This window comes from Gavialis gangeticus, unplaced genomic scaffold (assembly GCF_001723915.1).
Source record: "Gavialis gangeticus isolate Ggan-Ray unplaced genomic scaffold, GavGan_comp1, whole genome shotgun sequence".
NCBI classification, from domain to species: Eukaryota; Metazoa; Chordata; order Crocodylia; family Gavialidae; genus Gavialis; species Gavialis gangeticus.
In genome coordinates this window covers 15159713-15180971 of record NW_017729027.1, presented here as the reverse complement: position 1 = coordinate 15180971, position 21259 = coordinate 15159713, and the positions used below count along the sequence as shown (strand labels likewise).

At 41.8% G+C, this 21259-nt stretch overlaps 1 protein-coding gene across 1 annotated transcript in view; it reads right to left on the bottom strand.

Annotated features, from left to right (window-relative positions):
* The window catches only part of COL12A1 (collagen type XII alpha 1 chain), a 163009-nt gene that overhangs the window by 105041 nt on the left and 36709 nt on the right, over nt 1-21259 (bottom strand). Inside the window, exons 14-17 of the mRNA XM_019520465.1 lie at nt 9931-10200; nt 7042-7308; nt 4421-4613; nt 2053-2174 (exon numbers count right to left, since the gene is read on the bottom strand). Of these exons, the coding sequence (XP_019376010.1) occupies nt 2053-2174; nt 4421-4613; nt 7042-7308; nt 9931-10200 (852 nt within the window). The remainder of the gene's footprint in view (nt 1-2052; nt 2175-4420; nt 4614-7041; nt 7309-9930; nt 10201-21259) is intronic.

Sequence of the window (21259 nt, the reverse complement as noted above, 5' to 3'; positions counted from 1 at the left end):
AAAAAAAAAAAAAAAAAAAAAGCTTGCTCTCTTTTTCTGGAGTTTGTGTTACCAGCTGCACATTTTCTGGCTTCCTGCCATCAGAGCTTCTGGTCTTTATATGGAAGAAATCCCATTGAGAAAAATCAGCCACACTCATCACAGTTGAAAGATATTGTGATTTCATATATGTTCCACATAACTGCTCCAATACTGTAGACTCATGAATATAACTACTCCATGTACCTGAGGGCTTAAAAGCATGATGCTCTTCTGCATAGAAAATATAGATCTAGTCTTTAATCAGGACAATAAAATAGTTTGTGGAGTAAGGTTTAAGTAAAACCTTATTAGATAAAAAATGTGCATGCATAACTTTATTAAGGAAGTTAAGATTAGCTCCATGTACAGTATAACCAGTTTACTATTTGGGCCTCTAATATTTTCCAACTCCCATGATCCCCATATTAAAAATTCTAACAAAGTCACTATATATTTTTTTCACTATTGAATACACAATTTACATTCCCAGATAAAATTTCATTTTCCAAGTAACCAAGTCTCTAATGCATGCATTAGAAAAACTGCTTGGCTTACAGAATATAACACTGCAGGAAGGAATGGTAGCTACAGTAACAAAAACATAATAAATACTCCTGGTGCAATTATTTTTCTGCCAGCTTCTGTCCCGCTTCAATAGTAGCATGCTGTTATGTAACCTCTCTAAATGTTACTCTCTTGTATTACACAATTTCTTGCTGATTCTGTAAATTTTCTTATGCATGATATTTCAGGCATAGAATTCTTCTAGTCTTGCATAGTAAACACCTCTCCAAGCTCAACAAGTACTGCTATGTTGCCAAAAAAACTTGCAATTGCAAAAAAGAGTAGAGGTTTCTGCCTACCTGTTGTAAAAAAACCCAGAAACTATGTATTTAATTGTTGGCAGTCTAAGAAGTAGTTTAATCCTACTTACAGACGTTTTTAAACAATGGCGCTTTCTAACTTCTATCAATACAAGTTTAATAAAAACTCATATTATTTTTACATATTATGATGCAGAAAAGTCAGTGAATTAAAAAAATAGGGGAAAAAGAATATAGATTTGATTGAATATTGTGTTTGGCAGGAAATAATTCTCTTTTATAAATTTAATTTCTGTAAGATCTTTCAAAGTCGTTGGACTTTTTTTCAGGGCCAGACTCTCTAGCCCTGATGTGAAATAAAACTGCCATGATTCCCATGACTACAGTAGGGAGTTCTTCATTCAGTGCACAAAGTAGAGCTGAGCTCCATAGCACCTCCTTCCAAATGAGTCATTCAATCCAGATGCATAACCAATACCCCACAAAGGAAGAGTAGTCCTGTCTATAGAGAGGAAATATCCCAAATAGCTAGCGCTGAATAACTATTCAATTATAGATGTCCTGCACTTACTCCCTATGAGGACACTTTTGTTTTTTCTCTAAGAGTGCCAGTATCCACTCAGGGAGTTACAGCATAGTAGCATCTCTGCTCTAAATTCACACCCTCACTATTTTGCAATAAGTCTATGACTTTTGTGTGTAAACAAACTCTCACTACTTACATCTCCTGTTCCTTAATCCTTCACTGGAGGGAAAATTCCCTGGGGGTAAAATTCATCCCTGTGCAAATGGCAAGCAGAATGTCTGCCCCCCTCCTCCCCCTCTCCCCATTTAGGGACTATTTAAAACTCTCTATCCATCCTTCTAAGCAATTCACTTATGTGGCAATATTCTCTGTTCAAGGATGTCACCCTGTGACTGAACCTGGTCTTGTGTGATCAGCAAAACATGGGTAGCTTAACAGATGTCACCTTCTATAACAAAGGTGAAACAGGCTATTCTCATACATCTGGGCATACTTTAGGGTGGTCACTTAAAACAGGAGGTCTTTTGCTAGGGTACAAGTTTTATTGCATATTAAACCCTGTAAGCAAATGTTTATGCTAGCTAAATGTGTTGCATCACCTTATGAGAAAAAAATAAGGTAAAATGATAAAACTTCTTAAAAATAGGTAAAAACAAGTCAAAGGCATGCTTTCCTGCTTACCTGTGGTTAAAATTGGTGTCACAGTAGTATCTGAAAGGGTGGTCATTTCTTGTCCAACCAGCGGTGTACTTTCACCTCCTTCAAACATTCCAAAAACATTTACCTTATACGTAGTTCCTGCCCTACAATAATTAAAGATAGATTAAATATGAAGTCAATTTGGTCAGCTAAATCCTGATGTTTCTCCTATGAAAATACTGGGTTTTTTAGAAATTTTTTTTTACCACTGCTTAGACATATCTGAGCCTATACACCTATGATGAGGCCAGACTTTTGGCAGTGTAGCCATGTCGGTTTGGGGTGGGAAGAAATTATACCTCCTAGTAGGCATGGCAAAATCTCGAATGAAAATACAGTTGTGCTGACAAAGAGCACTTTTGTCACTTCAAGGATATAGAGTATCTACAGGCATGTGTAGACGAAATGGGAGCCCTAAATTGAAGCAGTGGGTTTTTAAAAACACAGCTTAAATTTAGGGCCGATTAAACCCCTGTGTCATGCACACATCCTGCTGGCTTACCTGCCTCTGCTGCAGGGAAGGAAGGGTGAACTGCCAGTGGGCAGAGTGGTCCCTGGGCTGCAGCGGGGCTGGTGCTTCCCTCCATGGCAGCCCCCACCCCCAGGCAGCACCCACCCGCAGACACCCAGCTCAGGCAGTCCCGGTGGGCACTGCAGTGGTAGAGGGAAGCACCAGGCTCCCATGCAGCTCAGGAAGGCAGGCAGGCTCCGGGGGGGTGGGGGTGTAGATCAGGCTTACAGCTTTTCTTGGGTGGAGCTGCTTTCCCAGGCTGCTGCCAGGCTGCATGCAGGGCTTCCTGCAGAGCTGTGGAACTGCACAGAGCCCAGTGCTTTGCTCCACTAAAGGAGTTTTAGTTTGCTGCACCCCAAGTCATTTAAGGAGCATTACACCACCAAATTTCCTACAGTGGCTGGAATTAATGCGCAATACGCCACTGAGGCATGCAACATTAAAGCAGTGCAAAAGCATTTAGCCCCCTTTAAAGTGTCATGCGCACACACCTCTCTTTTTATCTACACAGCCTACACCAATAAAAAAATTTGTCAGCTGTGCTGCGTCTCCACAAGGGGGGTCTGTCATCATAGCTATAGTAGCAGTCTCTGCAGTGTAGACCAGCCTTGTGTTTGCTTATATAACTGTTAATTTCAGCAACAGTTTTGTCTGTACATCCAGGGGCAGATCCAGGGGATGGGGCAGGGGGTGTGGCAGCATCTTCCTTTGGCTGAGTGGTGCCTTTGCAGTGAGCTCTGTGTGCTCACCAATATATCAGCACAGCTCCTCCCAGAGCTCCACAGGTGCCATGAGCTCTGAACTCATCAGCTTATTGGCACCGGCTCTGGCCAGAGCCTGCATTGATCAGCTGGTGAATTCAGAGATCTCACAACAGATACAGAGCTCCAGCAGGAGTTGTGCTGACATTCTGGTGCGTTCAGAAAGCTCACTATGCTTACACCACACAACCAAAGGGGTCTGGCCACACACCCCTTGCCACAATCCTAGATCCACTTATAGTAGGGCCCACAGTCTTTCTTACATGCACATAGAAAATAATTACTCGGTTTCATTCTACAAAAAAGGAAGGTTCAGAAAAATAAAATCCAATTCCTGACCCTCAGCTGGTATAAACTGGCATGTTTCCACTTAAGGAAATGGACCCATGCCAGTTTATATCAGCTGAGGATCTGGTTCCAGATCTGAGTTATAGGCTGTAGTTCATTCATCTGAAGCCAGGTTTTAATGGTGCCTTTCTTAGGACATTCAGCTTGCATGCAAGCTGTTCCTCATGCTCACAGGCAATTCCCAGAACCATTTAGGTATTTGACATGCTCAGACACATTCCTTTAAACTTCGGGTCTTTTATTACAATAACCATTGAACTGTATTTGAAACTAAACTAGACACCTTTGACTTCAACTAAAAAGCCCTGAGAGAGAACCCAGTCTTTCCATCACCTCCCCAACTAGTGCCAAACGTAGTCTCTCTCATCTGCCCAAACGTAGAGGATAATGAGAACTGAGCTGGGCAATCTGAGAGATGGCACTGAAATCCCTGCTCCAGGTATCTTTCAGAGGCTGAACAATGCCCTCAAACCTACTACTCTTAAGGGCTTTTCTTATTTATGAAGAACGCTCTGTCTAGCATTTCAGTCTCAATGTCATGGTGGCCTCCATGCAGCCTTAACTACAAAAGCACTATCACTTAGGAAAATGGTTTTATTCTGAAAAGTACATATATTTAATAAACATATTCCTACAAAATACTGATGGTGCAGTACGTTCCTTACCTGCACCACTTGATTTTCAAATAATTGAACAAAGTATTAACACATTTAAAAATATATGATTATACCTAAGCTCCTCCAATACAACCGTGTTGTCATATGGCCCCACTACTAATTCTCCAAGGCGCCTATCTTCTCCTGTAGGATGAAAAGTTACTTTATATCCTTTGACTTCCCCAGGGGCTGGCTCCCATGATACTCTGAAGCTGGACATAGTAGAATCAGAAGTTTTCAGATTTCTGGGTGGCTTAAATGGAGAGGCTGCAATGTTCAAATAAAAATAAGTCCATGATTCATATAATTCATATTCATGAAACCCACCAGAAATATCACACTAAACATTTTGCTTACAAATATGATCATAGTTATTTAATTAGTTATACGGGGGGGGGGGGTTCAATTTATGACCAATATTTAAAAAGCAGCTATTCCGGGCTCCTGTTGCTTCTGCTTTAACATACTTGAGAATACTGAGATGTGAGAGATAAAGTAAGCAGCTCCTTAACTCAAAACAAGAAAATAAGAAAATTACCCAGCAGCAGTGAAATCAAGCCCAACCATCCCTTAGAAAACTTCTTATCCTCAAGACTAAAATCATTTGCAGTATTTCTCAAAGGTGCAGATTTGAGCTATTTCTAGTTAAATGAATATATTCTGAAGCTGAGGCCCTTCATAAAAAGTGTTCTGCCCTCTTAGTAATCAGAAGATATAACTCCCTTCACTGATAACAGCCTTGTCACTGTGGTGAGGAGAGACAGCAAGTCTTTGAGGTGGTTATGTCTCAAGCCATTTAAATCATTATTTGTCAAAAATCAAACTTTTAATTCCAACTGGAAACTAGCTGCCAGCCAATGCAGAACATAGAGCATTGAAACCAGGTGCTCCAGACATGGCACAGTGCTTAACAAGCAAGCTGCTATGTTCTGGGCCTCTTATTGACCGACTTGATTTGAATCACATTGCAATGCTGTAGTCTCAAGATGACAAAGGCTGAGGTCACAGCAACTGAAAAAGAAATTGTTTTAGTCTAGACCAGGGGTCGGCAATCCCCAGCACGCATGCTGAGCATGGCACACAAGGCCATTTTACTCGGCACACCACAGCAAGCCCCAGCTCTGGGTAGCTGCTGCTACTCGGGAGCCCAGGCTGCTCCTAGAAGGGTTTGCAGCATCCCAACTGCCTGCTGGGAGCAGCCTGGGCTCCTGGCTGGCAGAAGCTACCCAGAGCCGGGGCTGGCTGCAGCCAGGAGGCTCCAAACAGCTGTGCCAGGCTCCAGCATCAGCTCTGTACCGGTGCGTGCACCCACGCGTCAGAGCGGGCAGTGGGGGAGGGGTCTGAGGCAGCGCAGCCCCTGTCTCTCCCCCGCTCCCAGCACAAAGCTGATGGCGGGGCTCCGGAGCCCGGCGCAGCTGTTTGTAGCCAGCCTGGGCTCTGGGCAGCTACAGCAAGCAGCGGGCAGGCTGCAAACAGCTGCGCCGTGCTCCACAGCTCTGGCATCAGCTCCATGCTGGCGGCGACTGCGTGCGCACCTCAAAGTGGACAGCGGGGCAGCACAGCTCGCCCCAAGGTGCCCGTGCAGTTGCAAGGGACAGTAGAGCTGGGGGGCAAGGGGCAGTAGGGCTGTGGGGCTAGGGGCTTTGGGTGAGGGGCACAGGGCAGCAGGGCTAGGGGACAGGAGGTTTGGGTGGGGGGCAAAGGGCACAAGCAGGGCATCCTGCCATGTACCCCTTGCCCTCATTTTGTTTTTCTGGCATGCCAGCACTCCAGCACTTTCCAAGGTAGGCGTTGTGATGTTTTTCAGTGCTCGGCCAAAAAACGTTGCCTACGCCTACTCTACACCAAGGATAACCAAAATCCTGCAGTGCCCTTGTTGCTCTACTGGAGCTGTCCAAACACAGCTGGAGGCCCAGACTTGACCTCAAATTAATGTTTTATGTGCCCACAACTTCATTCAGTAATTTCTGTCACATCTCCCAGGTGTTTCCTACTCCTGTCTAGATCAGCATAAATCATAGACAGAACTTTATCTAACTAGTTCACAAATGTGCCCCGATCTTCACTAAATACCAGGCAAACTACCTAGCAGCACTGCCTTCATCAGACAAAATAGACATGTGACATCAGTGTCTTGAAAACACCACAGAGTGCACTTCCTCTAACTCAACAGCCTCATACGTGCGCGGAAAAAGAAGGAATAAAATGGACTTCCGTAGAACCTTTCAAGGTAGCCCATGGGCCAAAAGGGAAATTACATAAAACTATATATCAAGTTAGAGAGAAAAGTTTGTTAACTCTCATTCAAGTACACAGGAAAATCAGACACATATAAACAAAAAGATACCATCATGGAAGGCCTTATTTCAACCCCCACATAAAGACAGGCTCAATATGAAGACTGTCCACTATTCAAAGCCTTGACTAAGGTTTAACATACATTATGGCACAACCAGAGGATTCTGAGACAGAATTTTGTCTCTTCAACAGAATACTCCCTAAATGGTTTGCAGTGATGTCTATTAATCCCTGCTCTTAATTTCTGTTAGTTCTGTTTATTCTTTGGTCTTGAAAGATCTGGCAAACAACAGACTGACACTTGGTGCAACCTACCACTGTTTTTCTACCCCCTAGAATCGTTACATTTAATCATAAGATTCTGACTATGCAATCACATTTCTTAAATCATGCATACCTGTTGTTCCTTTTCCTTTTCTTGATTTTCCTTCTCCAAAATCATATACAGGAACAACAGCAATGTCATACATGGTCTGTGGCTTAAGTCGTTTTAACACTTTGGTTGTAGATGGAGGTGACACCTTTATAAGCATCTGCTTTCCTCCACTACGTGGTCGGTATAACACACGATAACTCAAAACGTTCCCAGGTGCAGGCTGCCATTTAACTCTCATTGTAGTCTCTGTCTCTTCATCTACTGTCACAGTCCTGGCATTTGGTGACACTTTAAGGTACAAAAATATGGATAAGTGTTTACTATGTCACATGAAAACATGAACAGATGTGTGTCTACAGATTCACTCTGTTGTATGACTACAATCAGTACGTTTCTTCACATATCACAATGACAGCAACTCATTAAACAAAATGAAGAGTTCATCTATGATCTTAAGAAGCCAGTATGAAAAATCTTTCTGGTGTAAATGAATGTAACAGTTGCTTTCCATTACAGTAAAAAAAAGTACCTTTCATATAATGGATCAGTCCATCATAACTAGCAGTTTTACATAGTAATAGCTTTTGGAAATCCATAGTGTAAATCAAGGCTGTCTAATTTCTAAGTGACCAACTGCAATTTATAGGCCCCTCAGGCAGCACACTGCACCAACACCACTCCCCTCCCCACTTCCATCCTGCACTGTCCTGGCACCTCCCACTCCCCACTTCACTGCATAGCTCCACATCATGAGAGCCTGGAGCTCCCTGAGCCATAGGGTCCCAGCAGCTGGAAAAGTTGTGGAAGTGACACCTGGGTGAGGGTCCATGGGCTTCAGGTTAACCCCTCACAGGCAACATAAGGCAGCAAGTCACAAGTTGGAAAGCCCTGCTGTGTAAAGAATGGATTCAGCACTTTCAAATGCTCGTAACAAAGGGCCCAGTCCTGCATCCACTACTTGTCTTTTGTACAGGCAAAATTAAGAAATTCAGATTTCCACTTTTAAAATTTAGATTTTTTCTTATATGGCACTGCTCAGTTTCTATTAAACTCTAGAGAGGTAAGCTCCAAACAAATGGAGTCTCCCATCACTATTGCCAGTAACGGTATTAAAGCATGGAGAGAGTTAGAAAGTATTTCACTATCACTCCTAAGGCTATAGTTCCCAGGCTTCTATATCATATTTTGGCCTTTTACAAATACTCTAAAAGATCTGAAGTGAAGCAGACAGTGAAGATGATTTTGGCTGCCAATGGGGGATGCACCATCTAGGTTTCAGCAAGACAGAGCCATCCTGGGTGTCATAGTCAGTCAATTCATCTCATGGAAGGGTATGCAACAAAACTCTATAGTACCCTCTCTTAGCATTTGGAACTTCCACTCTATTGTGTTAACGTTAAAAAAGAAAGATTAATATTACGTCAAGTTTGCCACACAAGAAAAATATAGAAGCATGGGCAAGATGCATAGCAAATATCAAGCCCTTTCACCTCAACATGGGTTTGAGATTTATATATAAAGCAGGGGAAACGTGGCAGGAAAATGTATTATCCTCATTGGAACATTTTCCACCTCTCTTCTTTATCCTGGGCACCTTATTAATTTCCCCCTTTTCTCTGGCAATCATACCCTCCAACCCACAGAGCACCATGATATGATGAACAGGTCCTTATTCTGCAAGGAGAGCTGTTAGTTGCAAAGGGACCATTTACAGAGTCGGATAGTATTAACACGAACAAGAACAAAAGAACCTATATCCATATTATATAAATGAATTGCCGTTTAACATTTTTGATCAAGCAAAGTGACTTGTGATGGATAGTGGGTTTTCCCAGTGGTCTGCCCTAGTTCTAATATGGGTCATTATCTTCATTAAAGATTTGGAAGGTGGGATAGAGTAGATTCTTAGCCAATTTGCAGATGACACAAATTGGTGGAATTGCGCAAACTCTGGAGGCTGCAATCAGAATTAGAATGACCTTGATAAACTGGAAAAATATTCCAAACATGATTAAATTAATTTCAGTGAGGACAAGTATAAAGTCCTACACTTAGGAAAGAATAATCATATGTACACATACAAACTGGGGAATTTCTAGCTAGGTGGGGACATTGCAGAAAAGGGGCTGGGTGTTATACTGGATCACAAGCTGATATAAATCAACAGTGTGACCTTGTTACAAAAAATAGCAATAGCATAGTCCACTGTATTAAGCGAAGTGTCACCTGCAAATCAAGTGAAGCCAGTCTTCTACTCTATTCAGTACTGGTGAGGTCTCACCTGGAGTATGATGTCTATCTAGCATTGGGCATTACACTTCAGGAAAGACAAAGACAAATTGAAAAGTCCAGCAGACAACAACAAAATGACTGAAGATCTAAGAAACACGATTGATGAAAAAAGGAAGGAAGAACTGGGAAGATTTAGTCTGGAAAGAAGAAAGCTGGGGGGAAGTCAGTAATAATCCTCAGCTACCTGAAGTTTAGGTAAAGTATGGGAAACAGCTATTCTTTGTGCTGCAGGGAACAGGACAAGGAGCTATGGTCTTAAATTGCAGCAATAGAAATTGAGGTTGGATATTAGGAAGAAGTTTTTCACTATAAGAAGCAAATTAAGCATTGGAACAGACTACCTACAGAGGCTATGGAATCTCCATCCTTGGAACTTTTCAAAACCAGATTAGACAAGCATTTGTCTGGAACATTTTAGATAGGGTTGATCCTGCCTTAAGCATGAAATTGGATTAGATATCTTCCTAAATTCTCTTTCAGCTCTATTTTTCTATTATTCTTTTATTCTATAACATTAATAAGAATGCCATGTGTTCAGGAGAAGGGAACAACTGTCCCAGTATGCTAAGGTCAGGATTTAAGCTGCAGGACATGGTGGCAATGCTGTACTATACTCACCATCAGTAAAAGCCTCTCCTTCTAGAGGTGCTCCTTCTCCACTGCTGTAGGAAGCAAAGACTGAAATGCTGTATTTAGTTTCTGGTTCCAAGCCTTCCAACACTGTATCCAGTATATTTCCAGGGACTCTTTTCTCTCCAATTGTATCATCATAAAGTGATTTCCATACTATCCTATAATCATAAACAGCTCCTGGAGCTGCTGTCCATGAAAGTCCAGCTGTAGTATCAGTTACATCTTTAACCACCAAATCACGAGCTGAACCACGTTCTGCAAGATAGGGAGCAATAAGAGAGGAACTATGACTAGATGCAAAGACATTATAATAAAACAGGAATAAAAACTAACATTACCACAAAAAGAAAAAAATAAGTATCAAGGGAAGTAATTATTTCCCTCTATTCAGCACTGGTAAGGCACATCCTGGAGTAGTGTGTTCAGTTTTGCCCCCCCCCCCACTACACAAAGGACGTGGACAGGTTGGACAGAGTCCAGTGGAGGGCAACAAAAACAGTTAGGAGGCTGGGGAACATGACTGGGTTTATTTAGTCTACAGAAGAGAAGACTGAAGGGGGAATTTGATAGCAGCCTTCTACTACCTGAAGCGTGGTTCCAAAGAGGATGGAGCTAGACTGTTCTCAGTAGTGGAAGATAACAGAACAAGGAGAAAAGGCAGTGGCAATGTGTAGCGGGTGCTACAAGCACCCCCTGAAAGTGCCAGTGTACCCCCTGACTGGCCACATTCGCTGCTTAGGCAACAGGCAGAGGGGCAGGTGGTGGTGCCGGTGCCCCTCTGCAAGTGTCAGACACAGTGATCGGCTGTGGGGGGACACCCCCCCAACGAGATTGGCTGCGGAGAACCCCTCCCATCAGTGAAACTGGCCATGGGGGGAATCTTCCCCGGTCACTGACTGGTTGCTGGGGGGAGGGGGGCATGTGATCCCCCTGGCTAAGGTGGCTCCAGTCACCCATGGGCAACCGTCTCAAGTTGTAGCAGAGGGAAGTTTAGGTTAGATGTTAGGAAGAATGTTCTCACTAGGAGGGTAGTAAAACACTGGAACAGGTTACCCAGAGAGTGGTGGAAGCTCCAGCATCAGGAGGTTTTTAAGACCCAGCTAGACAAAGCTTTGGCTGGCATGATATAGTTGGGGATGGTCCTGCTTTGAGCAGGGAGTTGGTCTAGATGACCTCTTGAGGTCCCTTCCAACCCTAATTTTGTATGATTCTACAAAAATTAGTTCAAATAATACAAATTCATCCTTTTGTGAGGAAGATTATAACCATTCTTTGCCAAAACACACACTCATAGTTAACTTTAAGCCACATTTAATCCTTCCCTATTCACCAAGACAGTCAGTCTTCAGTATTTGCAGAATAGGGCTGGGATTAATGCAGTTAATTGTTTTTATCTTCCAATTTATCAATTATACTCTATGATCGTGTTCTTCCCATTTTAAGGGAAAATAATGAACTGTCATAATAATCTGCATTATGAAACTCCATTATAAATTCTTTGAGCCCTTAACATTTTCTTTACTTATCTTTGTATCCCCTTGTCCATATAATTTCCACCATCTCCAAAATATCTATCCTCTCACATCTTTTTATAAGTCTTTATATTCAGATAAGATCCCTCTGGAGATCTATTCTGCCACTAACCTAGGGGACATTAATAGTTTTAGGGTATATTGAAGTTACCAGAAAAAAATTGTTTTCCACTGAGGGAAGAGGCAATACATTTAAAACCCTTCTGATTTCATTCGCTTGTTTAATAGAAAAAGTAAGTCAAGATAAGTCTCTCCAGTCTATCTATGTCCTATGCCCAAGAGAGGTTGCACCCTAAACTAGCAGGGAATAGCTGCTATGTGGAGGAAGTATCTGTTAGCACAGCTAGCAGCTATTGGGGTAACAGGGCAGCCTCTGATGATTTGCATGCCAAGTACCAAGACAAGACCCTTAACTGGATGGTGAGAAACACAATTCAGAGAGAGGGTTAACCTCCTGCCTGCTGGGCATGCTGAAACCTGTCCTTCCCCAAAAAACCTCCCATGTGGTATGGAGGGGCAGGCAGGGGAGGGGGATGCCAGTGATGAGGAGACTTCTGCCTGTGCTACCTGGAGCTGAGGCCTCAAGCTCTCCTACTTCCATTACTGCACTTCCCCGTCTCCATTCCAGTGCTTCCCTTTACTCAGCAGCCTGGCCTTGTGCCTCACTCTCACACTCTCAGTTACACTACTGGTTCCTCTGACAGCACACTTGAACCCATAGTTAATTTAATGCTTTGGGTGCAATCATCATCTCTCTGCATCATTTAAGTTGCTCTTTTCTATATCTTTTACATCCTCATATCATTTTTGCTTATGCCAATATGATAAGAACTGCACAGAAGTTTGGGTTTGTTTTTTGGTTTGGGGTTTTGTTTTTGATTTTTGTAATAAACTCCAATTTAGGAGATGACTATCATCTTTTTTCCAGCCATTCAGACTCTTCAGTGCCTGAGGTCTATGCATTTGGCTGCTACTTTGACTCAAATTCCTGAACAGTTTGGGAATATATCCATCAAATGTTCCCAGTTTGCATATTTACATCTCATGTGTGGCTTTTGCATCAGAAAGCAGTCTAGGTACAGTGGAATATTTGCAGGCTCTCTATCTTTTCTCTAGTAAGTTTTACCAACATTTTTATAGTTTGTTATTGTCAGCCTTTATCTATATTATGAAGAAATTGTAAACTAGCTACCTGATTTTCCAGTCTAAGATACTAGCTGAGCTCCAATGACTTACTTGCAGTTTATTGGCTTAAATATAGTAAAGAATCAGGTTTATGGAGGTTACCGTGTTTAATAAATATACACGGGTGCCACATTAAAGCAAGCTAAAATCTGCTGTTGGGGTGGGTAGAATACCAGGGTTTGTTTTGTTGACTCTTGCAGTGGCAAAGTAGTAGCTATAAATACAGATCCCTACACATGCAGATGTGATCTCTAGTTTGACTTGCCTGTTCTGATCTTTATAGGGTCTTCTTGAAGTGAAAAGGGAAGCCCAACCACTGTTGAGTGGCTATTTAACATGAGGTTCACCTAGCATAATCTTTACTCAGGGTATCAAATGTGAGAAAAGTCTAGTGCCAACTCTCTGCACCAAAGGTTTCACCCACAACAATAAATACCCACTAATATACTTTAAAAAGCCCACATCTATACCCACTAATATACTTAAATAGACCACTAAAACTTCTTTGAATGATGAGGAAGTTTAAATCTCAGTCCAACCTTCAGGCTTGTCTTTGCAATACTGTCAGGCTTATGACTGACTGTGTGTAGTCGCCACCAATTTCAATGCAGCACTGTGCTTAGTGGGAGTTGGCAAGATTGGTGCCAAGTTATATACACCAGGGTTTAGGCTTGCATATTGACTTATCTCCTTCTAAACCCAGATCCTACAACCATTACACAACATCATCCCATCAAATTCAATTGGACTTCGTACGTAATAGCTATGTGTTTGAATTATACTGTTGTAGCAGTTACTCAACAAAATAAATACCTGTAGTCTTATTACATTTGAAACATTTGACTTACTTAGGAATTGGTATTAACTTCAAAATCACCAAAATGTTTATTGTAAATATAATAAGCTTCATTAAAATTTTATATATTAGGGAGTATAAAACCAAAAGAGAGCACTGTGATCTAGTTGGACTTCTTAGGATATAACTAACAATATAACATAGTAATAAATAGAATATATCTATACCACCTTATTTCAGTAAACCCAGCCAGTCAAATGTTATCCAGACAAGGCTCCTTGAATATTTCATGACCTTTTTCTGGAGGCAACTGATTTTCCTAGCCCAACTTTAATACAAATTCCTCTTTCACCCTATGCAGACTTCTAATCTGGCACTGTAAATACCACACTCATACACAGGTACTTTTGATTGCACAAAATAAGATTCAGGTTTTTGTTAAAGTTGAATTGGTTATAGCTGTAAGAATAACTACAGTACTGACATTTTCAGTGCAACTTTATTTTGTTATGCTAAAAAGCCAGATATACCCTGACTTATATCCCATCCAATCTCATTAAAATCAATGGCTGTATGAAATGTAAAGTCAGGGCAGAATCTGGACCCCAAAAACCAACTTTCCTGGAAGACTGAAAAAGGATTTATTTGTCTTCAAAAGTAAATGGCACCAATTTTTCTGTCTACTCTAAAGCTTCTGCTCCCAAACTTTGGTTTTTTGTTCAATAAAAAAAATGAATGTAATCCAAATGGAAAAATTACGGAAAGCCCAACTTGATAGAATGCACAGATGTCTCACAATAAAAGAATCTTTCTTTCCATATTCCAATGTAATATAAATATACAAGTCACTTTATTTTGGCTACCTTAAAACAAGTCTCTGCCACAACATGATTTCAGTATTAAACTATCTGCTTCCACATTATTTTCAGCAAGCAACGCTTGGACACTATGTATAATGATATATGTTAGAAAGCTTGCAAAAATAATTACATATTTAAAACCAATACTGATTAAATTATTATATATGCCACTAAATAATAAAGGAAAATAATTTGTTTGCATTAGAGTGTAATGTACATCAGTTACTATGAAATGTTATTTCTGGGGGGAAAAAAGAAATCCAGTGGAACTAAATGTATTTGGCAGTATGGAAGAGCAGGCAGAAAAGAGTGGGGTTGTGGGATTCCTACCAAGCCACCAAACCTAAATGGAAAAACTTTGACTTAAATAACTGGAAACTGCTGACAAGACTTCTTACCTTTTAAGGGAAATTAGATTTTTTATGTGTTACACTGCCACTAAAGACATTTATTTTAAACAACATAGTAGCTTAATTTGCACCTCATGTGCAAAGTATAAATTCACTGACAGAAAATTTTTCACAAGAATCAAGATTGAAAGTATCTAAGATATGGGGAGCAGGCTGTGTTTTAGATACGGATCAACCATAAGTCCTAAGTTATTAGGACTTCCCCAAATATTAGCTAAGCTGATATATTTAGAGTTTAGAAATATGTATCTATCACATATATCTACTTATCATTGGGATTCCTACTGGTGCCCACCCTTTAGTGTCCAAGCATTTATTCTGTTCTTCTATTTAAGCACTCAAAAAGCACATTTAAGAAGATTAATTTTCATGTTTGGCTGTTTATAAGAATAAGAGAGACAGAAAAAGTGAAAAGATAATACTGACCCATAAAGAAGGATAAGAGGCAGTGGGGATGGTACTGGTTGACAGTGATCTTCAGCTAATATACAATATATAATAAATCACTTGTAGTCTGCCTTGCTTGACACTGAAGCCACTACTGCTGGACCACTTCAGATGGACCCCATCTCACATCATCTTCATTTGAAAATTACCCAGTAGCAATGCTATGGTCATCAAGAGTTCCAGTTGGAAGTATGGGACAGTAACTGCCAGTACTGCACTGTGTGTGCGATAAGTTTTTATTATGGAGTAAAAATTGATAAATTGGAAAGATAAGAACAATTAACTCCATTAATTCTGCAAGTACTGACTGTCTTGGTGAATGGGGAAGGATTATGCGTGGCTTAAAGTTAACTATGAGAATGTGTGTTTTGGAAAAGAATGGTCATAATCTTCCTCACAAAAGGATGAATTTATAGTATTTGAACTAATTTTTGTAGAATCATAGAAAATTGGGGTTGTAAGGGATCTCAGCAGGTCATCTAGTCCAACCCCCTACTTAAAGCAGGACCATCCCCAACTAGATCATTCCAGCCAAAGCTTTGTCTAGCCAGGTCTTAAAAATCTTTGAGGATGGACATTCCACCACCTCTCCGTTCCAGTGTTTTACTACCCTCCTAGTGAGAATATTCTTCCTAATACCTAACCTAAACTTCCCTTGCTGCAACTTGAGACCGTTGCTCCTTGTTCAGTCATCTGCCACCGCTGAGAACAGACCAGCTCCATCCTCTTTGGAACCTCCCTCAAGGTAGTTGAAGGCTGCTATCAAATCCCCTTTCAGTCTTCTCTTCTGCCGTCTAAATTAACCCAGTTTCCTCAGCCTCTCCTCATAAGTCATGTGTCCAACTTGTCCACATACTTTCCGTAGTGGGGGGCACCAACACTGGACACAGTACTCCAGATTTGGCCTCACCAGTGCTGAATAGAGGAGAATAATTACTTCCCTCGATCTGCTGGCAGCACTCCTATTTATGCATCCCACTATGCTATTAGCCTTCTTGGCAACAAGGGTACGCTGTTGACTCATATCCAGCTTACTGTCCACTGTAACTCCCAGGTCCTTTTCTCATGGTGTATATATGGTATATATATGGTGTATAAATTTCTGATATATCAATTTAATTTTTCTGTGTAGTTGAAGAACTACTCTGCTGCACTCCTTCCAAACTGATGTATTTTACTGTTTGTGAAGAATTTCCACACAAAAGAAGAGAAAAGTAATTATCTGATCAGTACTAAAAGTCACCTGCAAATGTCCATCTCGTATATCTTGGAACATATCATTTAAAAAATGTATGAGACAGCACTAAATCTTGTGAAAGACAGTGAGTTCTTGTTTCAGTCTGCCTGTGAGAAGCATTTTGCAACTGAACATTACACAAAGTTCCTGTGATATGCTAAAAACTTCATTGTAAGGAAATGTCACTTGAGTTAGTGCAATTCAGCCTGTAGGAGGTCATTTGTTTCTAAAACATTCTTATGTTGCTATAGAAACAGCAAAAAAGCCATATTTCTACTTAGCTACTGCTTTTCATTTTTCCAGCAAAGAAGCTAAGCTTTAAGAAACGTATGAAGCAAAAGACATCATGAAACTAAAATGGAAATCATTAACAAAGAATCTGTTTCATCTGCCTCATTCTCTCAGCATAAATTATAAAGAAGGATGGCAGATCTGAGCCCTATTTCACTTAAAAAAACCCACCTTTCTAGAGATTAGGGGCCATTACTTACTTCCATAAGAATATCCAGAGGGCAGTTAAGTATGGAACTTGTTGTTTAAACTGAATTAATCTGCATTAAAATTACTGGGTCAGATTCTGATTGCAGACCTACACAGGTCGGTAATCAGGTAGAAAACACAATGGGCTTACATTTCTGCTAATGTAACCTGGCACAGCTCCATTTCATGGAATCATAGGGTTGGAAGGAATCCAAAGGAGCTATATCTGTTATTTCAATGAAGCTGCATCAGTTTACTCCATGAGATACTCTAGCCCAGTAACTTCACTAATATCAGCCAAGTTACTTTGGAATTACTCTGGTGCATAGCTTTGTGCATGTCTTTTCACACCATCTGATGAAGTGAGCTTCAGCTCACGAAAGCTTGCAATATATATCAGAAACTTTTAGGGACGTGTGTGTGTGTGTGTGTGTGTATATCTATATATATATATATAGATATATACACACACATACACTTTGGTTAACGTATAAGGTGCAAATTTACCCTGCCTTTTACTTGACTTCAAACTAACATGGCTAATTACATCTCATTACTCTGGTGCAAGTCAAAGCAGAATCTGTCTCTTTGTATCTTGCTCTGAAAAACAGACACAAATACTTTTTTGTTAAATTGCTCCAGAGTTCATTTTGAAAATGGTAATGAAATCCTCTGCTTTTAGAATTCTAATACATTCACCCTTGGAGCCAGCAATTGTAATATTCTTAAGCTGTCTTAGAGCATATCTAACTTCAAGCAAACTGAGCACCCATACAATAGATCTTCATCTTTGAAAGTGGGATTATGATTAAACCTATATGTGTAGACTGCATATCTAGCAATAATGTTTTATTTATTTCAAAACTGCAACCTATAATCAGTTGAGGTTAGTCTGTTAAACAGCTAATATACAGTGTGTTCTTGTCATCTGAAAATATGCCTCTGGGCAGAAAAGGAAACATTTACCAGGCATGTTCTTACCACCTCCTCTCCTAGGGGAAAACAGATTAGAAAAACAGTAGCTGTCAGAAACAATTGATTGTTAGCCATCTACTGGATTTCCACTCACCACACTTACTGTGTTTACCATTATATCCAATTCCTGCTGCATGACATGTGGTTTGGCTAAGTTCATGTAACAAAATAAAATGGAAACCCCATGGGAGTCACTTAGGGAAAAGAAGGAGAATCTTCCTACATTTCTATTTTGTTCTTAATTTTGAACCAGTTATATGTCATATCCCACTAAAAATAAAGAATAATAATACCAGTGTTTCTGAAAAACAACATGAAAGCTGTTTGGGTGCATCTGCCCTATGTCCTGTTTTACTAGCTGAATGTCAGTGTTGATTTAATTTACTTTTTTATTTTAGCAGCTTTGATTTTAGCTTAACTGAAAGGTCAACAGGATTCCATTAAGCTGTAGCTAAGGTAAAGTAATATAAACAATAGGATTCTGATTGGGGAAGTCAGGATGTGTCCTCCCCTAGAAACCTACAAAAGCACAGGTAGAAAAGCTTCTGGGGTGTCAGACTTCCTTATATTTTGGGAGGAAGGTTGGAGATGTTTATAGCATGTTCCCCTTCTTCTGCAGCCTGTAGTTATCCTGTTAATGGATGATATAGTTTCAAGAAATATTAACTGTTGTAACTTTTCATGTGTGGATGCTAGTCCAGAACTACTGAGAGAGTCATCCATCAGCTGAAAGATGCTATACAAAGAGCAAAATAGACCTTTCTGAATCTCTGAGATCTGCATTATCAGGGTACAAAAGTACCCTGCTTGTTCCATGGGCAGAAGGGACACAAAGCTCCCTCCCATCCTCCCTAAAAAAACAGTAAGGAAGAAACCCTTGTCATCAACATAAATTACCCACGTCTACACATGCAATTAATGTGAAGCAATAAACTCAGAAGCTGTTTAAGCCAAAGTACACTGCTTCTGGGTGCAGCATTTACACATGCACCTCAGACAGCAAAATCTGACCTGGAGCAGAGTAAGCCAAGACTGGAAGTAAACTTGGGGGCTCAGCCCCAGACTCTAGGTCAGGGGTGTCCAACCTTTTTGAATGTGGGGCCGGATCATGAACTTTGTACCACCCAGTGGGCCAGCAAGCCATATTCAAAGACCTCACAGGAATCAGTTTCACATCAGGAAGTGATGTCACATGACCTTTGACACCAATGAAGTTTCAGGTGGTGACAATGAAATGGGTCTGGAAATGTGGTTTAAAATCCAACTAAAAACAATTTGGTCTAGTAGCACTGTTTTATTTTCAACAATCCCCTAGCAGTGCTGGAGAGGAGCATACCACCCCACTGCACCCTTAATTCCCTGCCTTTGTCCACATGGAAAGCCACAATTTGCAGAGGGATAAAAATCATCTTTGAATGCAAAACCTTTCTTGACATCGTGCTGTATTTACTCCAGAGAATTGTTGCAGGCATCTGATTTTTCCAAAGGTTAGCAGAGCTTTCTATTATTATGGTTTCATGCCTCCTAGTTTTCAAATACTTGGTTGAAATGCATCACAGATCTTTAATTTCTTATCTACAGGCGCTCTTTCAGGGTAACATTCAGCCAGGGGGGCAAGAGTGGGTGCTCGTGTGGCCTGTCCAGTCCAGCTGCGGCCTGGGGGCGCAGGGGTCAAGGGGCGCCGCCTGACACTGCCATGTCCTCCCTGCCACCTGGGCAGCCTTGAGGATGCTCCCACACCTGCATGCCTGGGCTCAGCAGCCAGGGGGACATGCAGGGACCCTACAGGGGGGTGGAGGACATGCAGGGACACTCCCCTGCTCCCTCTCCCCGGGGGCAGCCCAAGTCTGACCGGCGGGGCTCCCTCCCTCCCTGGGGCCCATGACTCACCACCCCCAGCATGATGTCTGTGGGCACGGGGGGATGTGGGGAGGCGGGAGTGGCTCCGGCTTCCCGCCCCAACAGCCACAGCAGCAGCATCTCCTGTGGGCCCGGCTGCAGCATCACTACGAGCCAGCATCCGCACCCCCACGCCTGCCCACCCACTGCACTGCAACCTGCTCCAGCATGTGCAGCCAGTGGGGACCGGCACAGGGCAGGGCCGGCATGCAAATGAGGAAGGGAGGGGCAGGGCTAGGAAGAGACACCATGAAATGAGGGGAGGGGAGAAGCTGCATTGCATTGGCAACGTCAAGTTGACACAGTGCGTGTGGGAACCTTGTCCCCTCCCCAGCCCTTCAGCAGCCATTAGGAAGCTGCTGAGGGGCTGGGATGGGGGGACAAGGGGTGGGAACAAAAGTAAACAGTGTTTACTTTCGTTTCCCGTCGCAGCACCTTGGGCCTCAGAAAATGGTTTGGCAGGCCGCATGGCAGCCTGCGAGCCGTATGTTGGACAAGCCTGCTCTAGGTGATGGCATTGGGCAGTGGAGGGGCTGGCTGGGGCATAAGAGTGCCAAAAGTGTGGAGATGTGTTGCTAGGCAGCAGGTAGGAGTCTGGTCCCCTGCTGCTTGGGCTGACCAGGTGCAATTTATACATGCAGACACTGTCCACATGTGTGTTTCATCCCAGTTAATTACTCTGCCATAAGACAGTACTGTCCCCAACAGTACTATCTTACAACAGAGTTGATTAATTTCCTGTGTCCACATGTAGGCAGTAACATTTTACTGTGGAGCTAATTAGTCTAGTCTGCAGTAAAACGCATGTGCAGATGACCCCAGTATGTAGTAATATGCCCCTGATTTCTAGTTTCTCTTGCTAAATTCTTAGCTGTGTACTGACTGTGAACAGTTCATAAAACACTGATCTTCTGGAATGTGTTTATTCTTGGGATGGATCAGATAGCTATGCAAACATTTTATAGCTGAGATTATTTGAAGCTCCATGGAAAACTTTACCCCTGAAATGTTTTGAAGAGAAAAGGATGAGGCAACTGCATACAGATTACTAAAACAGACAAAAAGGCAAGGCAAGGCAAGGAAAGCAGGGAGAGCTCCCAGATGGTAAATGATAACTACAGTGACACAACAACTGAGTATTTTTTTTTTCCTGAAGGAGTCTCCCAGAAAGTATATACCAGTTCCACAAGGCTGAAAGCACTATAGAACCACTGTATATTATAGGAGAGGGTAGGGGGGAGGAGGAGGAAGAGCATACAGGAATTAGTAAATAATCCAAAATATTTCTAAGAGAACACTTCTTCCGGTTGGCTGATCTTGTACGGCGAGCTTTAAACTAGCCTCACCGGGGGAGGGGGCCACAGGAAGACGAGAAGACGTCATCCGAGCAAGACAGGTGACAAAGGCAAGGAGTGTTAAGGTAAGGAATGGGGGTCCAGACAGTCTCCCTAAATGGGGGGGGCACACACAGTCTTGCAAGGCCTTAAATGCCT